This window comes from Melitaea cinxia, chromosome 8, assembly GCF_905220565.1.
Source record: "Melitaea cinxia chromosome 8, ilMelCinx1.1, whole genome shotgun sequence".
NCBI classification, from domain to species: domain Eukaryota; kingdom Metazoa; phylum Arthropoda; class Insecta; order Lepidoptera; family Nymphalidae; genus Melitaea; species Melitaea cinxia.
Window position 1 is genome coordinate 14,142,736 of NC_059401.1, and position 27,923 is coordinate 14,170,658.

The following is a 27,923-nucleotide window of genomic DNA, read 5'->3' on the forward strand; positions in this document are numbered from 1 at the left end:
TTAACATCGCTGTTCTGTATGAAGTGTAATTTGTATTTGTAATCGATCTTACGTTCTTATAAAAAATCTTCAGTGAACTTGTATGTAAACTGATATCTTTGATTACAAAAAAAAAACACCTCAACGAGAAACCAGATTTTCTTACTATATATTACAATTGGATATCCAATAAAATTGGACTTCTGTTTGTAATATTAAAATAGCCACTTTACTAAATGCATATGGACGTATACACGGTACATACACCAAAATAACATTTTTTACAATTTTTGTCTGTCCGTCTGGACCGATTTTGACGGGACTTTCACTGGCAGATAGCTGATGTAATAAGGAGTAACTTAGGCTACTTTTAGTTTAGAAATTTATTTATTTTATAAATCTGCGAACGAAACAATATCTTTTTTTTATTAAATTGCACGCGGACGAAGTCGCGGGCACAGCTAGTTATAAATAAAAACGTTAGTATAGGAGGTAGTACAATTTGAATATCACAAAGCCATTTTATCCTGTAAAAACGCAAATTCCGTAGGATATATTTTCATACAAATGGAGACCTAGACAAGAACTAGTAGGCAATAAGGTGTCTTCTATTAATTATCAAGTAAATTGACGGAAGCTTTCTCGTGCCTCAATCATCTAAGTTATAATGACGTAACCCGCCAGGGTGTCGCGCCCGCTATAAATATACTCGTGCTCCTTTTAGGCCGGATTTGTAACCTGGTTCTAGGTTCCTGCACTATTTATCTATTATCGTTTTAACTTCTTTATATAACTCTTGGCTGAGATAAAGGATTTCTTGTTTTGCTCATTATGCCTTGATTTTTTACTATTTATTTTATATTTTACAAATGAAGTTAAATTATTATTCAAGTAAGCCTACATCCAAAATGAAATAGAATAGAATAGAAAAAATATTTTCATATAACTTAATAACTTAGTTTCGTTTAAATTTCCAATTTTTTATAAGATACTCAGCAAAGGTTTTTCATTTCAAAACATACTAAAGGGAAATCCCTGCCTTTTATATTTACAAGGTACGTTTTTATTTTATTATTCCTACCTATGATACTGTGACCCTAAATACTTATTAATATTCATAATAAAAAAACACATAGTTTTTTTTAATCTTTTTTATTTATTTATTGAATTCCAACTTTATAATAACCGTAGACCATAAACCGAATAATTATAATAATTGTAGAACAAGGTAGGTCAATCGTAAAAGTGTTGTTATCTCAAATAGAATTTTTTTCCGTCAATTTCGATTGTTATGACGTCATCAAGTGTCAGAATTTTGGCAGCGATTACAGTAACGGCGCTGGTTAATAACATTAGATAATCTATTGATTACAAATCGCTATAACGATACCAATTATAGTACAAAGAATATAGTTAAAACTACCGTCGCCTGTGACTTTTTTCGCGTGGAAACTTTCATGTTTACTCATATATATCCATACTTCTATTGGAACAGTGTATTTCTTCTGGTATAAAAGGTAGCTTCATTCTTTAACTCCTAACCACCACTTCCATAAAGTACTTGTCGGAGCCTTGTCCCTCCTTTTAGAGCAAAATAGAATTAAATCTCCATAGAAAACGACACATTTTTCCACAAAAAGTTCCAGATCATAACCTATTTTCAATCCAAATTCATCACCAAAATCCTTTCAGCTGTGATTGAGTAGCAAACATCAATCCAAACTTTAATATTTAAGAGTAGTAAGTTGACGTCAATTAAAGCTAGTTGATTAACCGGGGAAGACTCTTCAGAACGTATCTATTACGCGGCCAACGCGGATATGTTCGTTTGACATTAGACAATTCGGGTTAATCGCTATTCCGAATGTTCGACATTTCTTTGTATTGCCCACACATACGCGTATGATATAACGTAACATCTGCTAATATACTAAAATACCACGATTCCCAAATGACTGCAATAAAACATTTTGTTTGATGTAGCAATTTTGATTCTGTAACATTTAAAAATGAAATAGAATTACAAAAAAAATTACAGTCTTTACAATATAATATGACTCCAAGAAATAGTAACTTTGTGTAAATTCAATTTTGATATTTTTTAGATACAATCTAATTCTGAATATTATTGTGAAATAATTTATATAAAACAATTTTTTTTTAATTAAGATTCTACATATAGGTACCTACTATAAAAACTCAAATTAGATACGAAATGAAAACATTAAAATAGACAAAAAAAAGTACGTGATAAAAATACAAACTAATGCGTGAAAAACATTATATAATAAATATAATTTAAGCATTTGTTTGTTCATACAAATTACTTTATATAAATGCTCGAGAATTTCATAAAATGGTCCCATTTCATAAAATATTTCACTGTCCATTGGTCACATCATGATGTGCCTTGACCAGATCGAATACGAAATCTTTTGTCGATGTGATCGATGAATGCGCGGCTTTTTCATGAATTGGACAAGATTACTTGATATCATATCGTAAAAATTTCTACAATTTGAAAAATATATATCTGATCCAAAACCTCTCTCTCATGGTCAAATTCAGTCGGCCATTTCATGATCTGGCCAGTTTTACGATATGGCCAAGATCGCTTCAGCCTGTAATATCCCACTACTGAGCATAGGCCTCTTTCCCCATGTAGGAGAAGAATCAGAGCATAATCCACCACGCTCCAATGCGGGTTGGCGGATATATTCCCTACTATGAGTAACGATCGCTATCAGGTGTACAGGATAACAACCGGGACCGATGGCTTAACGTGCTCTCCGAGGCACAGTGGGGAGACCCACAAGGACTGCACAAAAACCCAGACCACGGCAAACACCTGTATGGCCAATACGTTTGTCATGTGCGGGGATCGAACCCGCAACCGCCAGCGCAACAGGTACATTCCATGGCTGTGACCGCTGCGCCAACGCGGCGCCAATATTTTCAACTCAAAATACAAACAAAAATGTTACTGTATGCTCATTTTAACAAGGCAAGTAACGAAATGAATAACTAATACACGAAACATTTAATGTGAAAACTATGCTCGGTCGAGTAGGATTGTCAAAGCACTTGTCCCTTTCACATACATATTGTACCGTTAAACAATGCGTGGGAAGATGTTTCGATGAAGACACCTAGAAAGTTGCTTCATGCTTTTTGGATAGATAAGATACTTTACATAATAAAATCGTAACACATGACTATATTTGAAAACAATATTGTTGTTTGTTTTACTAACCCGTTGACGTTATCGGTAGTTACCGTGCTTTCTGCTCTAGGGTTCTGAATGAGTCTGGATGCAATATCTTATTTTATTTTATTCATATATTTTCTTACATCTAATATTACAGGCTTAACCCAATTCATTAGACATAGTAAAAGAGACAAAAAAAAAGAAAAAACAAAAGTCAAACTACAATATAAAAATAATTGTGTTTGCTCGCAAACGAAAAAAAACCGACTTCAATTACATCGACGAGTAATACAAAGTAGATCGACGAAAAAATATTCAAGTAACTACGCGTTATCAAAGATTACTCAAATAGTAGTTATCAGATCTTGATAAAATTTATATTTGACCACATAATAAACATCAGCTTTCGATTAAATTAAAAATTATCAAAATCGGTACACCCAGTAAAAAGTTATTGCGGATTTTCGATAGTTTCCCTCGATTTCTCTGGGATCCCATCATCAGATCCTGGTTTCCTTCCCATATCCCCATTCCATATCCCCTTTCCAACAAAAAAAGAATTATCAAAATCGGTACATCCAGTAAAAAGTTATGCGGTATAATACAACGTAGGTCGACGAAAAAAGCGTCAAGTAAAAACGCATTATTAGATATAACTCGAAAAGTAGTGGTTAGATCTCAAATAAATTTAAATGGGACCAATTGACACACAAAACCTTTCGATTAAAAAAAAAATTGTCAAAATCGGTCCACCCGGTCAAAAGTTCTGATGTAACATACATTAAAAAAAAATACAGTCAAATTGAGAACCTCCTCCTTTTTTGGAAGTCGGTTAAAAATAATATATATGTAGATTTATACGTAAGTAAATTTATTACAAAATAAAAATTGTTTAGCTATATCAGTTGAACGTTACCTAAAAATAGATAAATGATAATAAATAAACGCTTCATACTCAACGGCCCCCAGTAGGATTTTCTCCTTGTCGGGGGTCCAGAAACACCACGGAAAACATCTGTATGGCCAATACATTTGTATTATACCATGTATATACCATGTACGAGGATCGAACCTGTAACCGCCAGCGCAACATCCGCGATCACATTATTAAAACTGTTCTTAATTAGATAATTATAAATGTAGGAAGTTATTGCACAATTGAAATAACAAGTATTATTAATGTTTTACACTGAAGAAATTCGAAAGTAACGTGTAGGTTGAAACCAGTTTATATAAAAAAAAAAACTAATATAATAGAAATTGGATCGTAAAATTCACAATTATAAATATAAGTAATTTCTCAAACGAAAAAAATAATTAAATAACAAACTGAAAAAAATAATCTAATAATGAAAAGCTGAAAACTAAGAATGAAGTTCCTTATGGGGTGTCCCAGAGGGCAAGAAACGTCCGTAACGTTAAAAAAAAATATAAGATTTTTATGTCTATGTATGATGGCTATACAGTGTCTAACTTATAGTCTACGTGATGACTGTTATTATTGCAGTTTGCTATTATTATTGGAACGAAGTTCCTTACGGCAGGCTTGACATTTGGCTGGGCGACCGAACTGAAAAAAATGTGATACTAAAACCAGTGAGACGACTGTATAATATGACGTTTGTAAAACTAAAATATTACTAGTAAGCTTTTTTTAAAATTATGTAATTTTATACTGTCGACAAAAATAAATAAAGACACGTTTTTTTTATTTCACTTAATAGTTTGAATTATTATTATTTTGTTTGATTTATTTTATTTTACGGTATTTGTTATTATCTAAAATACTAAATTTCCTTAATACTTTGTACAGTTTTTGTTATTTTCTAAAATACTGTATTTCCTAAATACATTTATGTACTTAATTAAAGACCAATCAACGAAATTAAAAATAAAATCAAGAACTAGAAAATATATATAAAATGCAACATTTTTTTTTTCTAATTGTGTTGCTTCTATACTATCCGAAGGAATTTCGTTCCTACCTGGTGTCCCATGACACCACATAATTTTATATCATTCAATACCTAATTATTATATATTTTTATAAACCATTGCGCAAAAAAAAATAAAGGTGTTAAGATAATTTTGTTTATTTATTTATTTAATATTCGGAAAACCATTAGCACAAATAACAATATATATAGCAATTGAACTAAACAACATTTGGCTGATGATAGGTCTTCACGTATAGAAATAGTAGGTATAATATAAATAAACATATCATGCAGACAGAGTGATTGCACGTCAAGATGTTACAGAACCTTTTTTTTTTTTTTTAAATACATATATATCAACAAAAGTAAAGTAGTTTTTTTTATTTTATCGATAAAAAATAATAAAAAATGTATACCCGAATAATTATTTTCTTTACACCTCGTATATAACTTAAAATTAATATTTTATTATAAGGAACTTCGTTCCTATCTGGTGCCCACAACACCACGTTTTTTTATTTTTTTATTTTGTAATGATTTTTTTTTTGTCAAATTTATTTAACTGTTCGATTTAAAAAATTCTCATAACGCTTTTGAGCTCGTTCATCAATGGATAAAACCGAATATGTGCCTTACTTAGAAATCTAAAATTTAAAAGGTTTAATTTAGATGTGTCAGATAGATGTCGCTACACATGTATTCAATTCAGTAAGTACTAATTTATTTATGTAACAGATTCTTTAATATAAACATGACGTGATTCAAATAATCTCGCCCGGTAACGCCTAACAATTATTTGTAAATTGTTGTTGTCACTGAGTTTACGCGGAAAGTTTTGGCTATACTTATTTGGCCATAACCATCAATATTTAATTTTTCAATTGTCACAGAGCAATTTTCACCAGATGCTATCTAACGTATAATCTATAGATATTACTTTGTATTATATTTTTTACCAAACTCTACTTTATTGCCAGATATCTATTCGCAACCTGTCAATCCAGCTAAAAAGCCTATCAGTAACATAAGTGCAAGATAAATTGTATCAGCGATCGGCGGGACAGAACCATAGATTACAAAAATAACACAGTACCTACTTATGGGATTAGCACCCTACCCTAAAACACCATTAGATATGGTCCCACTTCCTCATTGTTTCGTATGAATAAAAAAAGTATTAGTTTCTCGAGTACATTTCTTCATTTATCTTTATTTACCTTCCAGATGTTCCGTGCCATATTTTTAGTTCCACGTATACACTAACGTAAATGAATTCGTAACAGTTTTTAAGATTTACACGGCAATTAACAAGATTAATACACCGTTAAGGGCTAATAGATCCATCAAGTTGGGTGTTGCTGAAAATTATATTGCATTCATGCATATGTATAGTGAATACTATATTATTATTATTATACAAATAACACATTTATAATGTAACATGTTGTACAGGTTATTATTTTGATTAAAGAATTAGTTGAATCTCGTGATTTTGAACGCAGCGTATATATTGCACGTACATTGAACTTTCTTAAATGTATTGAGACATAAAATAATTTTATTTATATAAAATCATACGGTTCTAAAACATTTTTTATGTAATTTAGCCGTGTCTTTTTGTATCTTAAAGCGCTAACATCGGTATGTAATTACCTATGTAGGTATGTATGTGTGTCGATTGATTATACAAATTATTTATGTATTCAATAAAACGTTTAATATGTTTTTGTATTAGTTACAAATATATTTTTAGCATTTTTTGTCTATTTGTTTGAACACGTCGCTGTCAAAAGTATTCAATACTAAACATTCGATGTTAGTGATATTCAGTATTTTAACGTCATACTTTCAATTTTATTACAGACAACAAAAGTAAGAAGGCACGTGTTGTCTAGTCTTATAATAGTTACAGCGATCACGGATCTACGCACTTCGACTTGGTTATTATCATAAAGAACGTGAGTGTAGGATGCGAATTATTACAAGGTCTCCAAGGCTGCGTGCTGCACGATAACAACCTGTTACATTTAATACAAGTTTTAAAACTATTTGAAATATGTTTTTTGAAATATATTAATAATCGAATTAAACGACGCAGAATCAGCTTTATAAACCCAACATACACCTGGCAACTCAAACAGACGATGTCGCGTTGTATGTTTGTTTCCGGACCCCCTTCACTGGAATAATTTCTACTGGAAGCCATTGACTGAAAGACGATTTATAAACTACAGTGAAAACATACAGCTGACAGTTGCATCGACCAATGTTCCCCAGACCAGCAGATCTGTCAAAGTTAATGGCAAATCCAGTGTTACATTATACGTTTTATAGTTAAAAAGTATGTACCTCTCAGTAATTAGTTACAGCAAAATTCGGGTTGGTAACGTTTGTATACACATGACCAAAATCGTACACGAGCGAATCAATAAAATGTTAGGTAATTTGAGAGACAGTAAATGTGAATTGCCTTAGTGCATTTGCGTCATCGCCTCGTGTTCAGACTTCTCGCTGTGACCATCCATCAGCTTCCTACATTATTACTAATTCTTAGGCGAAGTACTATTTATTGCAAAGGTTCTTAGTGAACCTTGCTTTATTTATTATTTCCCACTAGATATAAATAAATAAATAAATATTTACACAATAACACACGGTCGTCTGTTCCTAAAGTAAGCAACTTAATGCTTGTGTTATAGGTAACAGCCGACTGGTATATAGCTACATATTTTTTTTTTTTCGATAAACATACTTATAAATAATACATATATAAATATATAAATAAATATTTATATTACACCCAGACTCAGGGTGGGAATCGAACCCACAACCCTCGGAGCAGAAAGCAGGGTCACTACAAACTGCGCCAACGGGCTAGTCAATATGCACGAGCATTGTAAATCGTACCGTAGTATTATTTTATAGCCCACAAGTTTCGTAATAAAAAAACACTAAATTTAAAAGCAAAACCCTCTAAGTACGTGAGGCAGCCTACTTTATATAGATAAACGTTAACAGTTGGTAGTTTCACCGAAGTTATACCTAGGTATGTATCACAAGGTCGCATATAACACGCTTAGATTAAAAGCGATTGCAATAAATATTCGATTATTCGATACTTTATGAATTATTACTTGTGTCAGAAATATTACAATATTTTGTAAAATATGTTAACATTTTATATAAATAATTATTAATTTTAATTTATGATGAAAATAATCAATAACAAAAGATAATATACTACCGCAACGATCAAGAAATTGCAGCACTAGAGGGACCACATGAACTTTATGGAATAAAGGAGTAAGAAAAACAATTTGAGATAGAGAGAGAGCTAAAAGAAGAGCAGTAGGGTCTCCCGTATTCTACTTTAACCCTACCAACATAAATTTCTTTTCATTGAACTAAATATCCTATAAGAAAAAAAAAAACAAAATCGGTACTTAGAAAAAAAAAATCATACTTGAGAAATAATAACCCTTGCCCTATCACACGCATGTGATGCCTGTCTGTGAACATGTCGCAAGAATGTATCATTACGAGGCGCCCTATGAAACCTTATCGAGAGCGGACCTATTTCTATAGAAACAAGATTAATTTCTAGGGATTCTTTAATAAAAAACCTTCCTATAAAGACTTCTCGGTACGTGGTGTGAAGCTGCAACATAATACTTCGTTAAATAGCTTTGCTGTGATTTTATTATTCTATTAGATAACATGTCTCGAGTTCTTACTACGTTGTCCTAGCGTTCTAATACATTTAGTGTAGAACATTTTTTTATTTGCTGCCATATAGATACTGCCATTATAGACTTTATTACCTAACGTGCTAGTGTGCGCTAAAATAAATTAATAAATAATTTCTATTTATAAGAAATAACAAACAACCCACGACACAAGTTTTACATATATACGATTTAAATTAGCAAACGTTATACTAATTGTAGTATCGTTGTTAAGTTCTAACGTAATGTTAATTAATATGTAATTAAGTGATATATCCTTTGTATAAAGCTAAAAACTATTAAATTTTATATAGACACCAATATATTGATTGTTTGTTTTTTACAAGTTATTTATTGGACGGTCGATTGGTATTTTGGTTTTATTTACTAGAAAATAAAATTAAAATCCTTCGTATCAAAAATCTCAAGACAACTATTAAGTACTTTATCGACTATGAGTTTTAGGTATTTTAAATTCTACTTATTTATACCTGTATAATATATAATTATTTTTCAATGTAGAGCAAAAACAACTTGTTGCTAATAAAACTCGGTATATTATTAACATAATAATACTGACTTTCAAGTATCTTAAAAGTTGATTATATCCGGTGTGAAAATCGACTGAACATTATACTTTTATAAGCAACATTGCCTTGACTTATATAATTATATTTATTAACAATAATATATTAAAACACTTTCTAGTCTTGAATAAGGGATAGTAAAAAATACGCTTACCGTGCCTCGGAGAGCACGTTAGGCTGTCGGTACCGGTTGTTATCATAAATACCTGATAGCGATCGATATTCATAGTAGGGAATATATCCGCCAAACCGCAGTGGACCAACGTGGTGGATTAACTCCAATCTTTCTCCTACGTGGAGAATAAGGACTATGCCCAACAGTGGGATATAACAGGCTGAATCGTGATGAGCTCATTTGATTATCCTTAAATTTCAACCATTTTCAAACTTCAATATTACGTTCTATTACGAACAGAAGTCTGATTACTATAAAACATAAACTAACACTAAAGAAACCTAGCCCTCAATTTCAATCTGTCAAGAAAAGATTCTTTGTAATAATAAAATTGGATTTGCTAACTACATAAAAGACTCCATGAAGGTTGTACGAGTACCCTATATCAATGTAATTAATTTGTCGATAAGTTCTTTAATTAGAAAGGCTATATTGCGTGAACGTTACATCCAATTACGTCGTCCTACGCATGACTTATCGGCCCTGTCTATACTTACGCATTACCTATTAGCGCTAAGCTTTATCTTTAACTTAAGTAAATTGTAATGACGTCTTAGCAAAGATTAGGTATTCCTATTAAGGTATTAGGTACGTTACTAATTAACAGTTGAATAGATAAGCTGTTATTATTAATTATGAAATGAGTTTAAGCTTTCGAAGACAAATTGCAATCGTCTGTGTAAATGTGTATTATTTTGTGCGAGTGTTTGTAGCTGCCACGCTTATTATGCTCAATGTGCGCGTAATGTTATTTTGTCAAAATTATAAAGAAGTTATTAGGGAACAATGACGGTCTAGAAATTATTAATATATGTATACTTACACAAAATATTTCTCAATATTTATTACAAAAGAATTTATAAAATATCATATTACACTTGTTAAATGGAAAATATTTAGTAAATTCAATAAAACATCTCACAATCAACAATTTATAATGCGATTATAAGGCGATTAAAGTACCAAGACTCATACTTTTCTTAGAAGATTATCTATACATATAGGTGTATATATATAACAAAATCGAGAGAACAAAACAAAAAAAAAAAAACATTTTAAGGAGCAACTAAACCTTTTACAGTTCTATTAGATTCGGAAAATTATATAATCCATAAGTATAGAAAAAAAATTAAACCTAAATAAACGCAGAGGAACTTTTTATTAGTTTTGGATGACGCGTACTATCTAATTGGTACTTGTACAATTTTAGTAACCATACTAATAGTATAAACACGCAAGTTTGTGAGGATGGATGTACATATTTATTAACTGTTACTCTTTCACACAAAAACAACTGAAACGATTTTAATGAAACTTGGTAAATATATAGCTGGAAAATCCAGAATGATACTTTTTATCCCAATGTTCCTATGCCATCGAAAATTTTGCAAGTGAAAACGCCAATCGCTGCTAATAACTAAATAAGGCGAAACAAGGTATGTTTCGTTTTACTATCCGCGCACATCCGTCTTTGCCTAAATAAAATCGTAATAGCTTCCTCAAAAACCGTTCAGTCGCTAGTTACATTACGGTCGACGATAACGAGCGATAAACTATAATGAATGTGCAACATCTGCTTTTTTAAACTGCACCACGCCTGTTTTGGTGTACGTTGCTCATATGTTTTATACCGTTGCGATTATACTTTCATCCTATTAATATTATATACCTACAACGTAAAAAAAAAAAATATAATCTATAAAAATAAAATGAATTGGTAACTTGGTAAGTGCTTAACTCTAGAATACCTGGGCCATTTCTAGCAGATTATTTTTTTACCTTTCTCGAGCTTTTTAGAAGTTTTTAATGGAATGTAAATTAAAGTAAACTGAAGCGAAGTGCGCAGTAAAATCGAAAATGTGACGATTACTACGAATTCACTCGTTTGATAGCTCGCATGTCAAGGTCTATTGGGTCAGCAAGTTATTAAATAAAATATTTTGTATAATTAAAAATATAGATCCATGTTTTAACGTACATAAAAATAAGAAATGAAACAAAAGGCGGTCTTATTAAAGAGCGATCTCTTTCAGAGAATATTTGTCCAAAGGACACGAACAAAACAGAAAGATTTTCTTCAATTTAATAAATAAAATGATATTACTATAAATTAAATGTTGTGACGTAGCAGGTATAATACTATTTAAACTTTCAAGATGACGTAGAATTTTTTTTAATCGAAGCGGAGGAACGGAGGTGTTCAATCTTATTTATTTATTTTTTTTTTGTATAGAATCAAACTTTTCGATTCACGTTTTAAATTTCAAGATTATAAAAATTAAAATTTATAAGTAGTTTTATGAAGACCAATTTCTCATTGATAATGTATTTATATTTTATGAGTAATGACATAGATATAATATATCTTCAAATTAATCAACTCTATAAATCTTGAAGGTTTTTGATTTTTTTAGTACCTGGGTGACCGAGCTTAAGCTCGGTATTGTTAGTAAATCGTGTTTTTTGTAAATCATATTAAAATACGAATTACATATTGATAAAATATGAATAATATTTTACGATTTTACTGACATAATAACAAAAAATATGAACCGATTATTTAAATAAAAAAATCATGTGTGCAATTAGAAAAAAAAAGGAAAAAAATAATCGATGTGGAGACATGGGGATTGGAACCGTGGTCTTCTCGATCGATCCCGACCGGCCAATTTTCCACCTGAGCTACACTACTTTATTGACAATTGTGAAATTTCGGTATTCTAACGATATTGTAGAAATTTTTTCATTGGCTAAAAACAGCACCCCCCCTTGCATCCTAAATTTTTTGAAAATCGTTGGAGCCGTTTCCAAGATTCACATTATATATATATATATATATATATATACAAGAATTGCTCGTTTAATAAGTATAGATTAGATGTACCTATGGCGTACAAATTTAAATTTTAAATCATGTATTAAAAACTAAACCACAATGCTATACGGATGTGTAGAATGGTTTTTAAGAAAGAGATGGAATATTAAAAAAACTAATAAATTGTAGTCACTATTATTTAGAACTAGATCAAGATCATAAATGTAACTCGTTTAGTGGAAACGACTGTCATATGGAATTTGGAATTTTAGTCCACTCAGCTGGTCTTCTCAAATTAGTCTAACTCGATCTATACTAGGTCAGGTAAATAGATGACGGTAATTATTATAATTAATAAAGAAATAAAATGTTATTTTACATTTGTATCTAGGTATATATATACAAATTAATGTTTTCTGTCTGTCCTTTATAGAATCGTTAACTATGCATTTGATCTTGTCATGATCTTCAGCAGTGTTTATGAGCCCACAAAGGTTTCGGAGTTGGTACGACCAAACAAAAGCAACGCGCGCAGAGTACAGCTAGTTTTATGTGAAAAACTGCGATATTGATAAACACGACGGTAAAGAGAGTTTATTTGATTAAAGAAAAAAGTGTATGTAACGATCGATTTCCATGTATAATTTATAAATCCTCCGGCCCGTTGGACCGACAATCTACGTAAGATTTCCGGTGCGGCTGGATAAGGATTGCGGAAAACCGGGATGTCTGGCGCGAACTTGGGGAGGCCTATGTTCCGCAGTAGACTGCAATAGACATAGGACATTAGGTGGTCATTAGAAACTTAGGTAATGTACCCAGTGTTATAAGCAACCTTCTTAGTCAAAATACTAGTATTAATTTAAATATTCCTATATATATATATATATATAATATATATATAATATTATATATATATATATATATATATATATATATGTATATATAATAAGTCCCTGTCATTTGCGCCACCGGATCAGTAAAGTTTACTTTACAAATATTAATTTCATGATGTTTAAAAGCGCTTTTACGAATCGAACATCTGCATTCGAGTTACCGATCTATTTCGGTGTCACGAGCTCTAGTTTTTATAAAACTGTATACGGCAAAATGTTTCTAATGTTCACGTTTGGAAAGGACGTGTAGCTTGGTCAAAATCTTGATGGAAATTTACACAAATATCTGACGTTATATTTGTGTTAAACTAGTTTCTTTGACCATCAAAACATATAAGGTATTTATTTTTCATGTTTTGATAATACTTTTAATGTAAACTAGTTCTGTTCTGCAGAGGATAAACAAAATCGTACAAAGCTTACGGTACTATGGCTTCACTTCCTGTGCGCCTACTTTACAATAAATAATGTAAGTTTCTTTTTAATATAATATATATTTATTTATTTATTTATTTATTTATTTATTTAACACCAACAAGATAGACACTGACAATAGACACATATAATCATAAACAAAGTATCTTAAAAGGTAAGCGTTATCTTAATTATAGGTGTTATATAAAATAAAATAAAATAAAAAATCTAAAATAAGAGTAGCCTAATTACCTCTTATTACTTCAGCTATCTGCCAGTGAAAGTCCCGTCAAAATCAGTCCAGTCGTTTCAAAAATTATAAAAAATGTTATTCCGGTAGAGCGGGTATACATATATATGCATTTAGTAAAATACGGTTATTTTAATATTACAAACAGAAACTCGCAATTTTATTTATTTGTATAGATATAGATGTGTGGTTCAGTTTCATTCTTACAATAACATAATTATAAAATTTAATTGAACATATCAATAACAACGTCTAAGCATCGATATTGTAGGAAGTATTTTAATGGTGTTTTTAAACATTAACCATTCAAATAACCATAAATATTGCGAAACATTTACGCTAACGAACGTAAACATGTTCATTTATTTATTAATTTACTATTTTATAGCAAGCTAACACAAGGTTATTTTAAGAAATATACGTATACTAGCGACCCGACCTGGCTTCGCACGGGTGCAAAACTATCAATGTCCCTTTATTATGCACGTATTATACATATAAACCTTTCTGTGGAAGCACTCTATTTACTAAAGAAAACCGCATCAAAATCAGTTACGTAGTTTTAAAGATCTAAGCATTCAAACAGCGGGAAGCGACTTTGTTTTATTCTATGTAATGATATATAAATAATAATAAAATTAACAATATAAGTTTTTAATAATTATTATCATATGTATAATTCACAAATATAATGTAAAGAAACAATGATTATTGTTTACAACAAAACTCAAATAATTATTTTCAATTTATAAAAATGTTATTATATAATAGAAATAAATACGTCGTAATATTACATCGACTTATCCAAATCTTCTTAATACACATTTTTTGCGTCTTCAAACACAATATGAATGCTTCGGATTACAGGAAATTATATTTCTTTGTTGGTTTCAATATTTCAATTCTCTATAGGTAGATAGATACATAGTAATAAAGTTGTAACCGTCAGATGTTTGTAACATACGTATTGAAAGATAGATATTTAGGAAAAACGATTTATAGGGTTTCTTTTGAGAAGAATAGTAAATTGGACAGTTTTTTTTTTACTGTCCGTTTATTTGTTCCGGTATCAAGCAAAATCTGTTGCACGAAATCTAATGCAAATTTTAGTAAGTTGTGATTCTAAAGGTCTAACTTGAAATTTACCATAGCTTTCTTGATACATCGTCTAGACAAGTTATTACTCTATGAACTAGTTTATTTAAATCGTAATAAAATCAATTGAACGCGTCCGACATCGCAGGTAAAAGCTAGTATATGATAAATCAAATTTGGAGAGCTTCCAGACGTTTTGTCGAAATTCATAAGCACGCGTCGTAATGTCAAAGGTCAGCTTCAAGTTACGAGCTAGAAACGAAACGCACTTGACCGATTTCTTGAAGTCACTCAGACGCGTCGCGAATGAATAATTCAAACACACGAAGTTTTTTGATCTCATATATATATAATATAAATTCGCTTAATCAACGATTTTGCACAACAACAATCGTCCGCTCTTTTGCGTCTTAAGATTGATTAGTTGAGAGTGCTTATAACATTAAGACCGTACTTTGTACTTTTTACAATTTCATAAGGTATTGTTAAATAAAGCACAAAAATAATAATAATAAATGTAACCAACTTATGTACATTGTAAATATTTTGAAAACAATTAAAAGTATATCTGGGATACATATGTATGGGGTCTATATGGGGTCTTTATGACAGCAATTTAACACAATTCATCTCAAAATAAACTGTGAAAGTAGAGTTATTGCTCTATAAACAATTGTAAAAAAAACTGTATCTTTATGCACATATCCTACATATAGTCCCGAAAGAACTAGTAAGAAGTGCTCGCTATCACATGACCTTCGATCAAACGCTATTTTTTTACTGTAAAATGAATGCGGAAGGTAAAAGTTTTTATAAACATCAGCTAAATTTACATCTTGGTATCTGATTATTTTATACTGTTCTTTGACGATAAACTCTAAAATGAATGAAACGTTAGTTTCAAGCTAATCTATCAATTAATAATCTTTTATAGTAATACTTTATGGATAGTATTCATTGTCAAATTAAATAAATTGCGTTTTAAATAATAAAAATTTTGTAATGTCTGTGCACTAAATGCTCTTATAAAAAATACAATAATGCCCAGTATCTTATTAAAGTGAATCCTATTATTATATCGGATATACAATCGTACGATATCGGATTCACTTAAACTAATCTATTTTACAGTTATATTATTCGCTGACAGTTGAATCAGGTAATCGGTTAACACGATACACGATTTTATTGTTTTGTTTTTAATTTCATTAAAATTCATCATATAGGGTCATTGCGCCTGTTCGCGTCCACCGCCCAATTCGCGTCCATTTTACGGATCTCACTTTCAAAAGTCTCGAAATTAAGTATACTAAGACACCAATAAGTCGAAAAGTAATTACCGGCAATACCTCAATGTATAAGAGGCACGCACGCATAGACAAAAGTTCTGTGCGTCCAAGCAATCCTGGGTAAAAAAAATAGTTAGTGAGGGCTGTTCAACAAGACAGCGCGAAGGCACGGAATAATGAGAAGAAAATAGTGGGCAGCGGTTCGTTTGAAGGTAAGTCTTTTATTATTTTATGTCTGTTTTGAATACATAGCTGTTTCTAGGCGTTGGTTATGATAAAAGGAATTATAATAATTATGATTTTGCTTATTTTTTTTATAGTTAACAGTTAAAATAAGGTGGACGCGAACTACTACACCGAATTTATAAAACTTACGCAAACTATACCTAAAGGGATTAATAATAAAACTAAATCGCGTCCATTTCTTAAATTAATTCTATAAGTTTAATACATAAAACCAATAACTACAAGTTTAATACCTATTCTACTTTGAATGAAATAAGTAATTTCTTTCTTATTTTTTTTTCTGTTTAAGATGAGTTCTTTGCAGATAAGAAGAAGAAAAAAAGAACATACACAGAGGAAGATTTAAGGGAAGTTTTGCATGACATTCAAGAGAAGAGGAAATCGGTAAGACAAGCACCTATGCAAAAAATATGTTATTCCGATATTAGACAAAATCAGTGGGTGCAGACCAAGAGGGTACAAAACTTATCTACACAAATAAATAACATTGGAGTGTCTGTTTGTAATATTAAAGTAACAGCTTTTTACTAAATGCATATTGATTTATACATGGTACATATACCAAAATAAACAATCTCTTTACTGTATGATGCCCTAATAAGAAGTCAGCTTGAGTATAATGCGGTAGTATGGTCTCCCTATGAAGTCAAATACAGTCTCATGCTGGAACGTATTCAAAATAAATTTACCAGGTTTCTTTACCTTAGGCTTAATGGCGTGTATCCCTTGTATCCCTTGATGTATACAACATTGTTTGTATTGGGCATGGTTGGATACAACAAGTTGGAGACTAGGAGAGAGCTGGCTCTGGCAACTTATATTTTAAAATTATTCCGCGGTGTTGTCAATAATCCAGGGTTATTGCAGTGGATAGATTTGAGCGTACCCGATAGGTATCTACAACGAAAGCGGCGACCGAGCTTATTTGCAGTACCCCACGGCAGAACCGAGCTAGCTAGTATCAAATAAAACCAAGTAACGAAGAAGAAAACATAACGGTATTATTAATATTTAATGCGAATGGAGATATGTGTCCACCTCGTATTTTGTTTCCATAATTATTAATCAAGGCTGATCTTTGTGGTGCTGTCTGCTTACGGCATCAAAGAATTATAGCCACCCCCTCTCTTCCCGTGGGTGTCGTAAGAGGCGACTAAGGGATAACATAGTTCCACTACCACCTTGGAACTCATAAAGCCGACCGATGGCGGGATAACCATCCAACTGCTGGCTTTGAAATACACAGGCCGAAGACGGGCAGCAGCATCTTCAGTACGACAAAGCCAGCCCTGCGGTCACCAACCCGTCTGCCCAGCGTTGTGACTATGGGCAAAACACAGGAGAGAACTCGTCCAGTAGTTGACTGCGAAAGGCTGCTGTGATTGTAATTACAGGCTGATCCTTTAGATTGCTTACATTCCTTTAAAATTCACAGAACAGATAATTGTTGAATTTTATAGGTGGAATTACTATTTACTTACTAAATACATGGGTACCTAATTTGTTTTTTAATTTTAAGTTCTATCAATTTTTAGAAGAATAAATAGGTGTTTTATTTACTTTATAGTGATTTATTAATGTTAATATGTTGATTTTTAAATAACTATAATTCTTCAATAAATAAATTATTAAAATCCAACCTCTCTTTACATTATCATAAAAATATCACCTCTTTATTCCTTTTCTAAGCTGGTGGACGCGAAGTGGTCCAGCGGGTGGACGCAAATTGGATTTTATGGACGCAAACTGGGTAAATCGCCTAATTCTGAAGTTTGTATTTAAATAAAATAATAACAAGACGTTTCGAACAAAACTGAAAATTAATCTTTAAATAGACTATGTAATGAACACAGTAAATAAATTTTTCATAGAAAATAAGTGCGGGAACATTTTTATTTTCTTCTTCAAACTTGCCAACTGCACTAAGTGGACGCGAACAGGCGCAATAACCCTATGTGATCAAAAAACCAAACAATTCAAGTAAGATTAATAATAATTAGCGGCAACCTACACCTTAATGTTGTTTATCTTTCAAAACGTAATACTTCGATACAATAAGTTTGCTAATAGGTTATTATAAAAAGAAATATAATGTACATAGTTATATACATAAAAACATAATTATTCGCTGAGAAACATAAACTCGCTCTTTTTTAAACCGTCTTTTTTTAGTAATACATTAGCGACATTATGCTCAAATTATTATGGCTATTAGTTAGATATTAAATAGTATTTTACGAAGTACGTTACCATTGTAGCTACAAGCTACTAAATTAAGACAAAGTAAAATTTTAAAAAAGGCCTAGGAATTTTATTACTTATTATTATGCAGTCGAACACTTTATATATAGAATCTATATAATACATGTCTATTTTGAACATTTCCATGACATCGAGAATCACGAGTGTAAAAAAAAGGTAGTATATAGTCTATTACTTGAAACTATTAACTTACCATTTCCTTTTTCAAATAGACCAGCTGTGAGTCCAGGTCAGTTGGGTGGTTGTCGTCGGGCGCTGGTGCGGGGGGATCTCTGAGATCGGGCTCGCCATCTGCGAAGCCGCTGAGGCTCTTTGGCAATGGTGGCAGACCTTGTAGCGACATTGTGCTGATCGCTCGAAACTGCTTACGTAGTCTGCGGATAAAATTATCTCATCTATATTATTTTTGATCATTTTTGCCAAACTTTGCACGAATAAAGACGTTGAATAAAGTTTGTTTATTTGAAGAAAAAGAAGAAACTTATTTGGGTATCTGGTCCGAATTTTTATGACCGATATATATAGGGAATTAAACTCGACGCTAATAAACAGCGAGAAAATAAGAAGCGATTATGAAATTGGTGAAATAGCGAAAATCGTCGAGTCAAAATAAAGGCCTCACATTTGGTGGCCCCTAATAGTAGTGTGCATCATATGTCATCATCATCATCAGGGAAACCGGACACAACACTCAAACACAAACGACCAGACCACGACAAATATTGTATGGTCTATGCAAATATTTAACATGTTCCAAAATCAAACCCGCGAACGACAACCAATCAACTAGTTGCTGTGACCACAATATATAATTCATATAGAGCTAAAAGATTTGTCCGCCTGTAAATGTGACAAGTATTAAAACTCAATGAGTGTAAAACAGCGTGGGGTGTGTCTGCATATTTATAACACGCACGGGCACGTTTTTAAAGATTGATAAAAATAACTGTATACAAATACTCATCTCTATATGATAATAATTTGCCATTATTTATATTATATATAATCTGTTTTTAAGTATAAACGAGTACATAGCACGATATAGTTTTTTGACGATTTTTATCGATATTTCGGACCAGTTACATGGCCCGTGGTCACGACGAGAATGCTGTGGAGCGATGTGTCAACTGTCATCCATCACGGGCAGTATCTTTCTACCCTCCGTCTCCGAAATATCGACAAAAATCGTCAAAAAACTATATCGTGATATGTACTCCTTTATACTTAAAAATAGACTGTTTAAAAACCGCGAGTGTCTAAGTCAAAAAAAGTTTATATATATGATGTTTAAACTTAAAGTGGATTTATTTACAAATTACCACAGTTAGTGAAACAAAAATAAATAAATAAATCGATAGCCAATTACATTTTGTATAATCATTTTGCAATATAAATGTTTTAAACTTTTTCAATTCGAAAACAAAATTCGTTGCTACAATGCCGGTAGCGATATAATTAGTGACGTGTCTAGGCACTTGTTCCGTTGACCTTTATTTGTAACAGAATTTAAACTGTTAAGTCGACATCTACCAATTGATTAGTGTAGATCAAGATTTAGTTTTAAATGTCAAATTATCAAAAATCTGGTGTATGAGATTTAGAACTAAACTGAAAAGTATTGCCTACGTTGATATAAAAATTACTGCACTGCTTCTGTATGTCATAGCATAATAAAAAAAAATTGAATTGTTTCTTAAGCTACAAGGTCATAAACCACTTATGAAAAAAATCTAAAGTTTAGATAAAAAAACTCACCATAGCTAATAAAATAAACATAAAATTTACAAATTACTAACTTTTCATATTAGGTATTTAGGTAGGATTATAGGCCTTAGGATGCTACTGTAAAAATAATTTCTTGAAACAGTATTTACATATACTTATTCTTCAATCGGGCTAGTTTACAAGTTATACCTACATAAAGAATATATTAGTCTTAAAGAGAAAAATAAATTTTCTTGGCGTAGAAATTTCCCAAAGGCCAAAACCTTCAGCCGAACCGATTAGATCGATAAACGATCTACGACCGTCCTAAATACTAGACTATAATATTCTACGGATGAGTCTTAACGTTACGTGGAATACATACGTAAGAACCTGGCAATACTGCGAAAAACGCCAAATTAGTTCCAGTTGACCGGTTATAAATTTACGAACGCAGTAAACAAAGGTGACTATAGCGTTTAGGTTATTTTCGTGAGAACTTACTTAGCGCTCTTCGCTAAGCAGCAAAAAGTTTTAAATTTATCACTTCTTGACTACGACCACTCTTGTATGGTGGTGATGAAACTTCTATTAGCATTGATTGCAATTTCTATTCCCATTTGGTCGGGATATTTATATCTAGATATATTCTGGTCTGAGTGTATGTATATGTGAGTCTTCCCACTATGGTCCGAAGTACGTCAGACACTGTTGTTATCAAAAACACAAAATGACGATGGTTGGATGAGTAGCTTGACGGAAGAGATGTTTGCCTTGGACATTTCTAGGTTGTTTTAATACATTTATATGCTATCAACTACTAAAACTTTCATACAAAGTTTAATAATAACGACGATTTAAAAAAAAATACTTCAATTATCATTACAAATATTTTCAACGTATTTGAGAAATGTTTCGATAATATTAGAAAATTAAAAATATATATGACATAATACATTCATAAGACAAATAAATAAGATATAGGTAATAGAAGAGTAGACCTAAAATTTAATAGATTTTTGGACGAACTCCAGATTATCTGCGATTAATCTGTTACTACCCTCCGTCGATAGCAGCCAAACTACAACTTTCTTTCATTGACGGAACATTATGTCATAACTTTAACTACTTTTGAAGGAAACACTTTCGTCAGAGTAATATCTGATAAAATAAATAAATTGTTAAAATTACTTTAAATACTCACGGCATTTTTAGAAAATTTTACTTATCTTTATGTAAGAACATTACACGGAAGCGACTGAATAGTTTTTAATGAGTGTGAAGACAGCGAACATTCTAGGCCAACGTGTATTCAAAACATAGTCAAAACGCAAGCCCGTGAAATCAAAAGATTTCCAGAAGCTTAAAAACAACTAAAATTCCTTTCCACGTCCACGCAAATATAGAACCTAGTTAACTTCTAGACTTGGGGTGTAGCTATCCCGATATCAAAATACGCCAATTATACAGTACCCCTAAGCTACACTTATGTCCCCTTACGTTGTTTTTGACATTCGAAATTATCCGGTTGTTGATTACGACTTTTACTTTTAAACATAACAAAAGATTTTTTTTTGTTTTAGATAGAATCTTTGCAACTTTTAAACATATTGTATTTGTAGTAGTTTTATATATAATATGGAACAAATTCCATTTCCGCTTAAGCACGGTTTAAAATGCATAATGTAATTTAAACATCATGGCTGGAAGGAGAGCTTACAAGTGCATGTTACTAGGCTCGATATCAGTATTATTGAAAACTCTCCAGATAATTTATAATTGTGTTTGCAGACAAACGAAAAAAAAACCGACTTCAATTAAATCGACAAGTAATACAACGTAGATCGACGAAAAACTAGTCAAGTAACTACGCGTTATCAAATATTACTCAAAAAGTAGTTATCAGATCTCGATAAAATTTAAATGTGACCACATGATGAACATCAGCTTTTCATTAAATTAAAAACTATCAAAATCGAAACACCCAGTAAAAAGTTATTGGGGATTTTCGAGAGTTTCCCTCGATTTCTCTGGGATCCCATCATCAGATCCTGGTTTCCTTATCATGGTACTAAACTAGAGATATACGCTTTCTAACAAAAAAAAGAATTATCCAAATCGGTATATCCAGTAGAAAGTTATGCGGTATAATACAACGTAGGTCGACGAAAAAAGCGTCAAGTAAAAACGCATTATTAGATATAACTCGAAAAGTAGTTGTTAGATCTCAAATAAATTTAAATGGGACCAATTGACACACACCACCTTTCGATTAAAACAAAATTTGTCGAAATCGGTCTACCCGGTCAAAAGTTCTGATGTAACATACATTTAAAAAAAAAAAAAAACAAAAATACAGTCGAATTGAGAACCTCCTCCTTTTTTGTAAGTCGGTTAAAAATAGTATTTATATAAAAATTAAAGAATTAAGATCTTTTTGTTATTGTGTTTGCGTTTTGTATGTTTATTTACCCCCGACACAAAAAATCAATTCCAGAGATTGTTTATTCTAAATTTATGAAAATTTATTTATTATTTATTTACGTAAATTGAAGGTGAGGTCATCATTGAACTATTGTATTTTTATGCCCAAGACAATGTTCTTTCATTTTGTTGTTATGATAATTATAACTGTTCAACAATTATATGAATAATGCTAACCTATACAATGTTAATTATAAGAATTTTATAAAATTGATTATGTTATTATTATATTAAAAACTAAACGATAAGCTTATATAATGCACGAAATAAAATGAGTCACAACGTAAGCGACGATGTGATAGATGAATAATAAATAATATTTTTAAAAGACGTATCGACGACGAAGTTTATTTTAGAAAATGAAAATAGAGTTATTACGATGTCTTATAAATTCAGACGTTCATGTTTTTGTAATATACGTCAAGGCATCACACTAGTATTCATTTAAATTATTTATGGAAATGTATATGTTGGTTATTCGATCACCGGGCTACATTAGGCTAAAACATATAAATAGTGTATTTTTACCTAGATTTAAGATCATCGTCTTTTATGTACGCATACGCATGGTCATCTTCAGGATTGCCGCTTGCTACGGACATTGCATAGTTGTGTTCAGAATCCGAATCACACTGCATATCATCGCTATCTTTGACATCTCCACACTGAGGGACGTTCGACTGTGACCTCATGGTCTGCAGTTCATAAATTAACATTTCATGATTATTCATATCCTTCATCATTTCGATTTCAGAGTCATTGCCATTGGAGGGATTCGTGGAATCTTTCCCTTTATCTATAACCGCATTCGCTTCGTCTTTGTTATTGTTTCTACTCGCGAGTATTTCTGAAATAAGCATTTCGGTCACTCGTGACGTTTTTCTTTCGAGCGAATTGTTATTTGCGTTTATAATATTCTCCTGTGAATGATGTTCCGAATTGTTTTCTATGTCTGATTGGCCGTTGACCGGTTTTTGTACGGTGTTCTGTAATCTATCATCGACATTTGGTATCTCTTCAACTGTTGCATAGCATTCTTCAGTGACCTGGTTTTCGACAGGTTTTGCATCTACTGGCAATGTATATATACCGGCATCAGCTTGTTTCGTATATCTGCTCGGTTTAATATTTCTTTGTACAGGCGGAAGAGGTTTTATTGGTTTTAACTTAGGCTTCGGGGATAAGGGAGGCGGTGGAGCTTTGCGCAAGGGCAGGGTTTTCTCGGCGAAACTTGAAGATTTTGAAACTTTACACTTTGAATCTTGATCCAATTTATTTGATGTAGACAGAGAACGCACTAATATTTGTTTACATGTTTTGACAGCTTTAGAATTCAGCGATTCGCTCGATTTATTAGACGTTGGTGAATGAATCGAGCTACTGTCGCTTGAACTTCTTCTAGAGTTCTGACCACTCGACTTTCTCTCATCGGACGAAGAGCTACGATCACTAATAACGTCTTTTATGAATGATTTGACGCGCGCGAGCCCGTTTTGTCGAGGCGACACGGAAGGTTTAGTCGGTGTCGAATTCCTGTCCAAAGTTTTAGCCTTCGACGACACATGATTAACTTCATTTTTAGTAAACGTTCTACTTTTAGACAACGTCGCCTTCGAATCGGCCACAGCTTTCCTAGTCTTCGCCAGAGCTTCAGCCACCATGCTCTGGCTTGGCCTCGGTGGTACAGGTGGGGGTCCTTTTATTTTGGTGGTCTTCATAGGATGGGCGTTAGTGTGTACCATCAGCATGCTTAAACGAGGCGTCACTCGGACAATACTATAACACGAACACTATAGTATAATGAGCGCGGTTATATTAACATCACGTAAGTCACGCGCGAGTAAGCTCAGAGCGCTCGTTCGAGGCGACCGTCCCCGCCCGTGCGCTACTCAGACTGCGGCAGGGTGATTAATACGAGCATCGCGACGCGTTTGTCGTACCTCGGCGCACGGCTATTCTACTACTTTTTTTTATAAAGACCACAACTACCTCAGAACTCTCCGAAAAAAAAATTATGTTTATTTTTTGCAAACACGATTGTTTATACTCTTACTACTTGTTCGAGATGGTCAAACATTGAATTGAGCCGCAAAATATCTACGAAGCGATTGTTTACTATGTGAACGAACGCAACACTACCGGTTCGGCGCACGCCACATTGCATGGCAGCTATTGTAGGCTACTTTTGAAAGCACTTAGTGACCTATTGTTTTATACTCATCCAAATGTAACAGCTGCTATATGTACTTACAAATATTTAATATGTAGTAAGTTTGATGCAATAGTTAAATTATTTATATATGTATATTAGTATATAATGTTATCTATTCTCATCTAAATATGGTAATGTACATTTAAAAGTTATTTTGTTTTAAATTATGCAATAATGAATGAATAATTACATACTTATTAAATACACATTATGTCATTCAAATATATTTCAAATTAATAATTTTCTAAATACCCACTTAGAAGGAAATAACCTTATCTATACTGATATTATAAAACTGTAGTTTGTTTGTTTGTTTAGCCGCACTAATCTCAGGAACTACTAGTTTGAATTGAAAATTGCTTTTTGTGTTGGATAGCACATTTACTGAGAAAGGCTATTTATACCAAATTAATGTATATGAAACCGCAGAGCATGGCTAGTATAGTAAAAAAACCAAAACAATAATTGACATAGTCATTACTATTGTGAAATATTTCATTAAATACTTTTTTATCTGTCAATAACTGTTAATATTACAAAACAATAAATAGCAAAATAGACTGACTTGACCTCACTTTTTGTGTGACAAAGTGCTAAGCAGACACTTTACATTACAGCCTATACAGTCCACTGCTGGACATAGGCCTCCACAAGTTTACGCCAAAAATAACGTGAACTCATGTGTTTTGCCCATAGTCACCACGCTGGGCAGGCGGGTTGGTGACCGCAGTACTGGCTTTGTCGCACCGAAGACGCTGCTGCCCGTTTTCGGCCTGTGTATTTCAAAGCCAGCAGTTGGGTGGTTATCCCGCCATCGGTCGGCTTCTTAAGTTCCAAGGTGGTTGTGGAACCTTGTTATCCCTTAGTCGCCTCTTACGACACCCACACTAGCAGACACTTTGAATACCTTTTATTTTTGTTTGTATATTTTTTGTTTTATTATACTTGTAAGCAGAGACCTCTGATGCTCAAATACGAGGACATTATTACTCTTACAAAACAGAATAGGGAGTCAAGTTTTCAAAGATAATTGGGGAGGAGCCTTCTTCGGATGCTCAAAACAGCGAGTAGCAAAACTGTTTACTCTCGCCCTCAGATCCGAGAAGAGGTTGAGAAATTTTATGGATAGTTGTACCAAGCACACGCAAGCCTTCCCAGGATCAGGACGCTGAATATCCACGTGCACCATTGTTGCACCTTTTTTTTTCGAAAACATCACAGATATCGAAGTGTATGATGATTAGTGCAGCGCTCGAGCAGCTTAAAAACGGGAGGGTTCCGGGAGATGACGGAGTTACGACTAAGCTCCTTAAGCCCGCAGAGTGACCTGTCCTAAAAGCCTCGGGCAAGACTCTTCAACGCCGTCATCGTCCATATACCACACCAAATGCATGGTCCAGGAGTATAGTGGTGCTGTTCTTCGAGAGAGGCGATAAGCCTCTGTTAAAGAATTACAGAACAATCTCACTTCTGGCCACATCTTTGAATTGTTTTTCAAGATCGTTACAAATCGTCTCGCCACATGACTCGTCGAATACCAATCAGGCTGGGTTTTAAAATTGCTACAGCACCGTAGAACACATCCATACTGTAGCGCATAATAGTAGTAGAAGCATAATATTAAAGAAAATTAGTTTACGTATTTCGCTTCAGCCTGTAATATCCCACTGCTGGGCATTGGCCTTTCACCATGTAGAAGAAGGATCAGAGCTTAATCCACCACGCTACTCCAATGCGGGTTGGTGGATATATTCCCTACTATGAGTAACTATTGCTCTCAGGTGTACATGATAACAACTGGGACCAACAGCATAACATGCTTTCTAAGGCCCGGTAGGGGGACTCATTAGAGTTTTCATATTCATAACTAAGGAATAGATGAAATATATGACAATGCTAAAGAATTTGTTTTTTAGTTTGTTTATTATGATTGGTCATGGAGTATCAATGGTAAAGTATAAATATTCTTTTATAATGAAATTGGAGAAAATGTCTACTGAAATTATAATTGTACTTACGCAATCTTCTACTTGTTATTGAATTTCCAGTCCTGTCGGCACATAGGGCACTGCTGTTGTGGTTGAGAGTGCAGCCACTTGACAATACAGTGAATATGGAAACAGTGGGAGCAAGCGCCCCAGACTAGAGGGCAGTCGTCACCAGGTAACTTGCAATCGGGACAACAACTGTCGAAAGGCATGCGACAAATACCGCAATTATCGTCGTTTGCTATCCACCTCCAAGTTGCAACGCCAGTCCAACCTAAAAATAACCTTGATTTAACATGATATATGTAAAACCCTATAACGAGATATTAAAAACAAATACTTCATTATTTAATCGATATTTAACACAATCCTTACTTTTAACAGTGACTTTCATAGCGATTTAGACATAGTTCTTACAATTCACTGTAATTGCATATGATTTTAAAATTTATAATGCTATTAGGACGTCGTTTCTTAACATTTTAGACAAATTTTAGAAAACAAAATAACGTCAAATTCCATCAATTTTTTTCCTTGCTTGTCAAAATCAACATTCCCTATATATTATTACCTATACTCTTTGATCAACATTATTCAGATATGATTCAGATAATCAGATTAATAATATTTTTACGTTCCATTTCTTGCAATTAGGTA

The 27,923-nt window shown here is 32.5% G+C and overlaps 2 protein-coding genes across 2 annotated transcripts in view; both read right to left on the reverse strand.

Moving 5' to 3' along the window:
- Nucleotides 1-19,221, reverse strand: part of LOC123655878 (protein FAM89A-like) — a 49,907-nt gene extending 30,686 nt beyond the window's left edge. Inside the window, exon 1 of the mRNA XM_045591624.1 lies at nucleotides 19,072-19,221. Within this exon, the coding sequence (XP_045447580.1) occupies nucleotides 19,072-19,221 (150 nt within the window). The remainder of the gene's footprint in view (nucleotides 1-19,071) is intronic.
- Nucleotides 19,163-27,823, reverse strand: LOC123655879 (anaphase-promoting complex subunit 11). The gene is made up of 3 exons (XM_045591625.1): nucleotides 27,642-27,823; nucleotides 27,297-27,540; nucleotides 19,163-19,252 (listed from the first exon to the last, which is right to left on the reverse strand). The coding sequence occupies exons 1-2, from the start codon at nucleotides 27,658-27,660 to the stop codon at nucleotides 27,305-27,307; spliced, it is 255 nt and encodes an 84-aa protein (XP_045447581.1). The 5' UTR covers nucleotides 27,661-27,823; the 3' UTR covers nucleotides 19,163-19,252; nucleotides 27,297-27,304.
- Nucleotides 27,824-27,923: the final 100 nt, after the last annotated feature.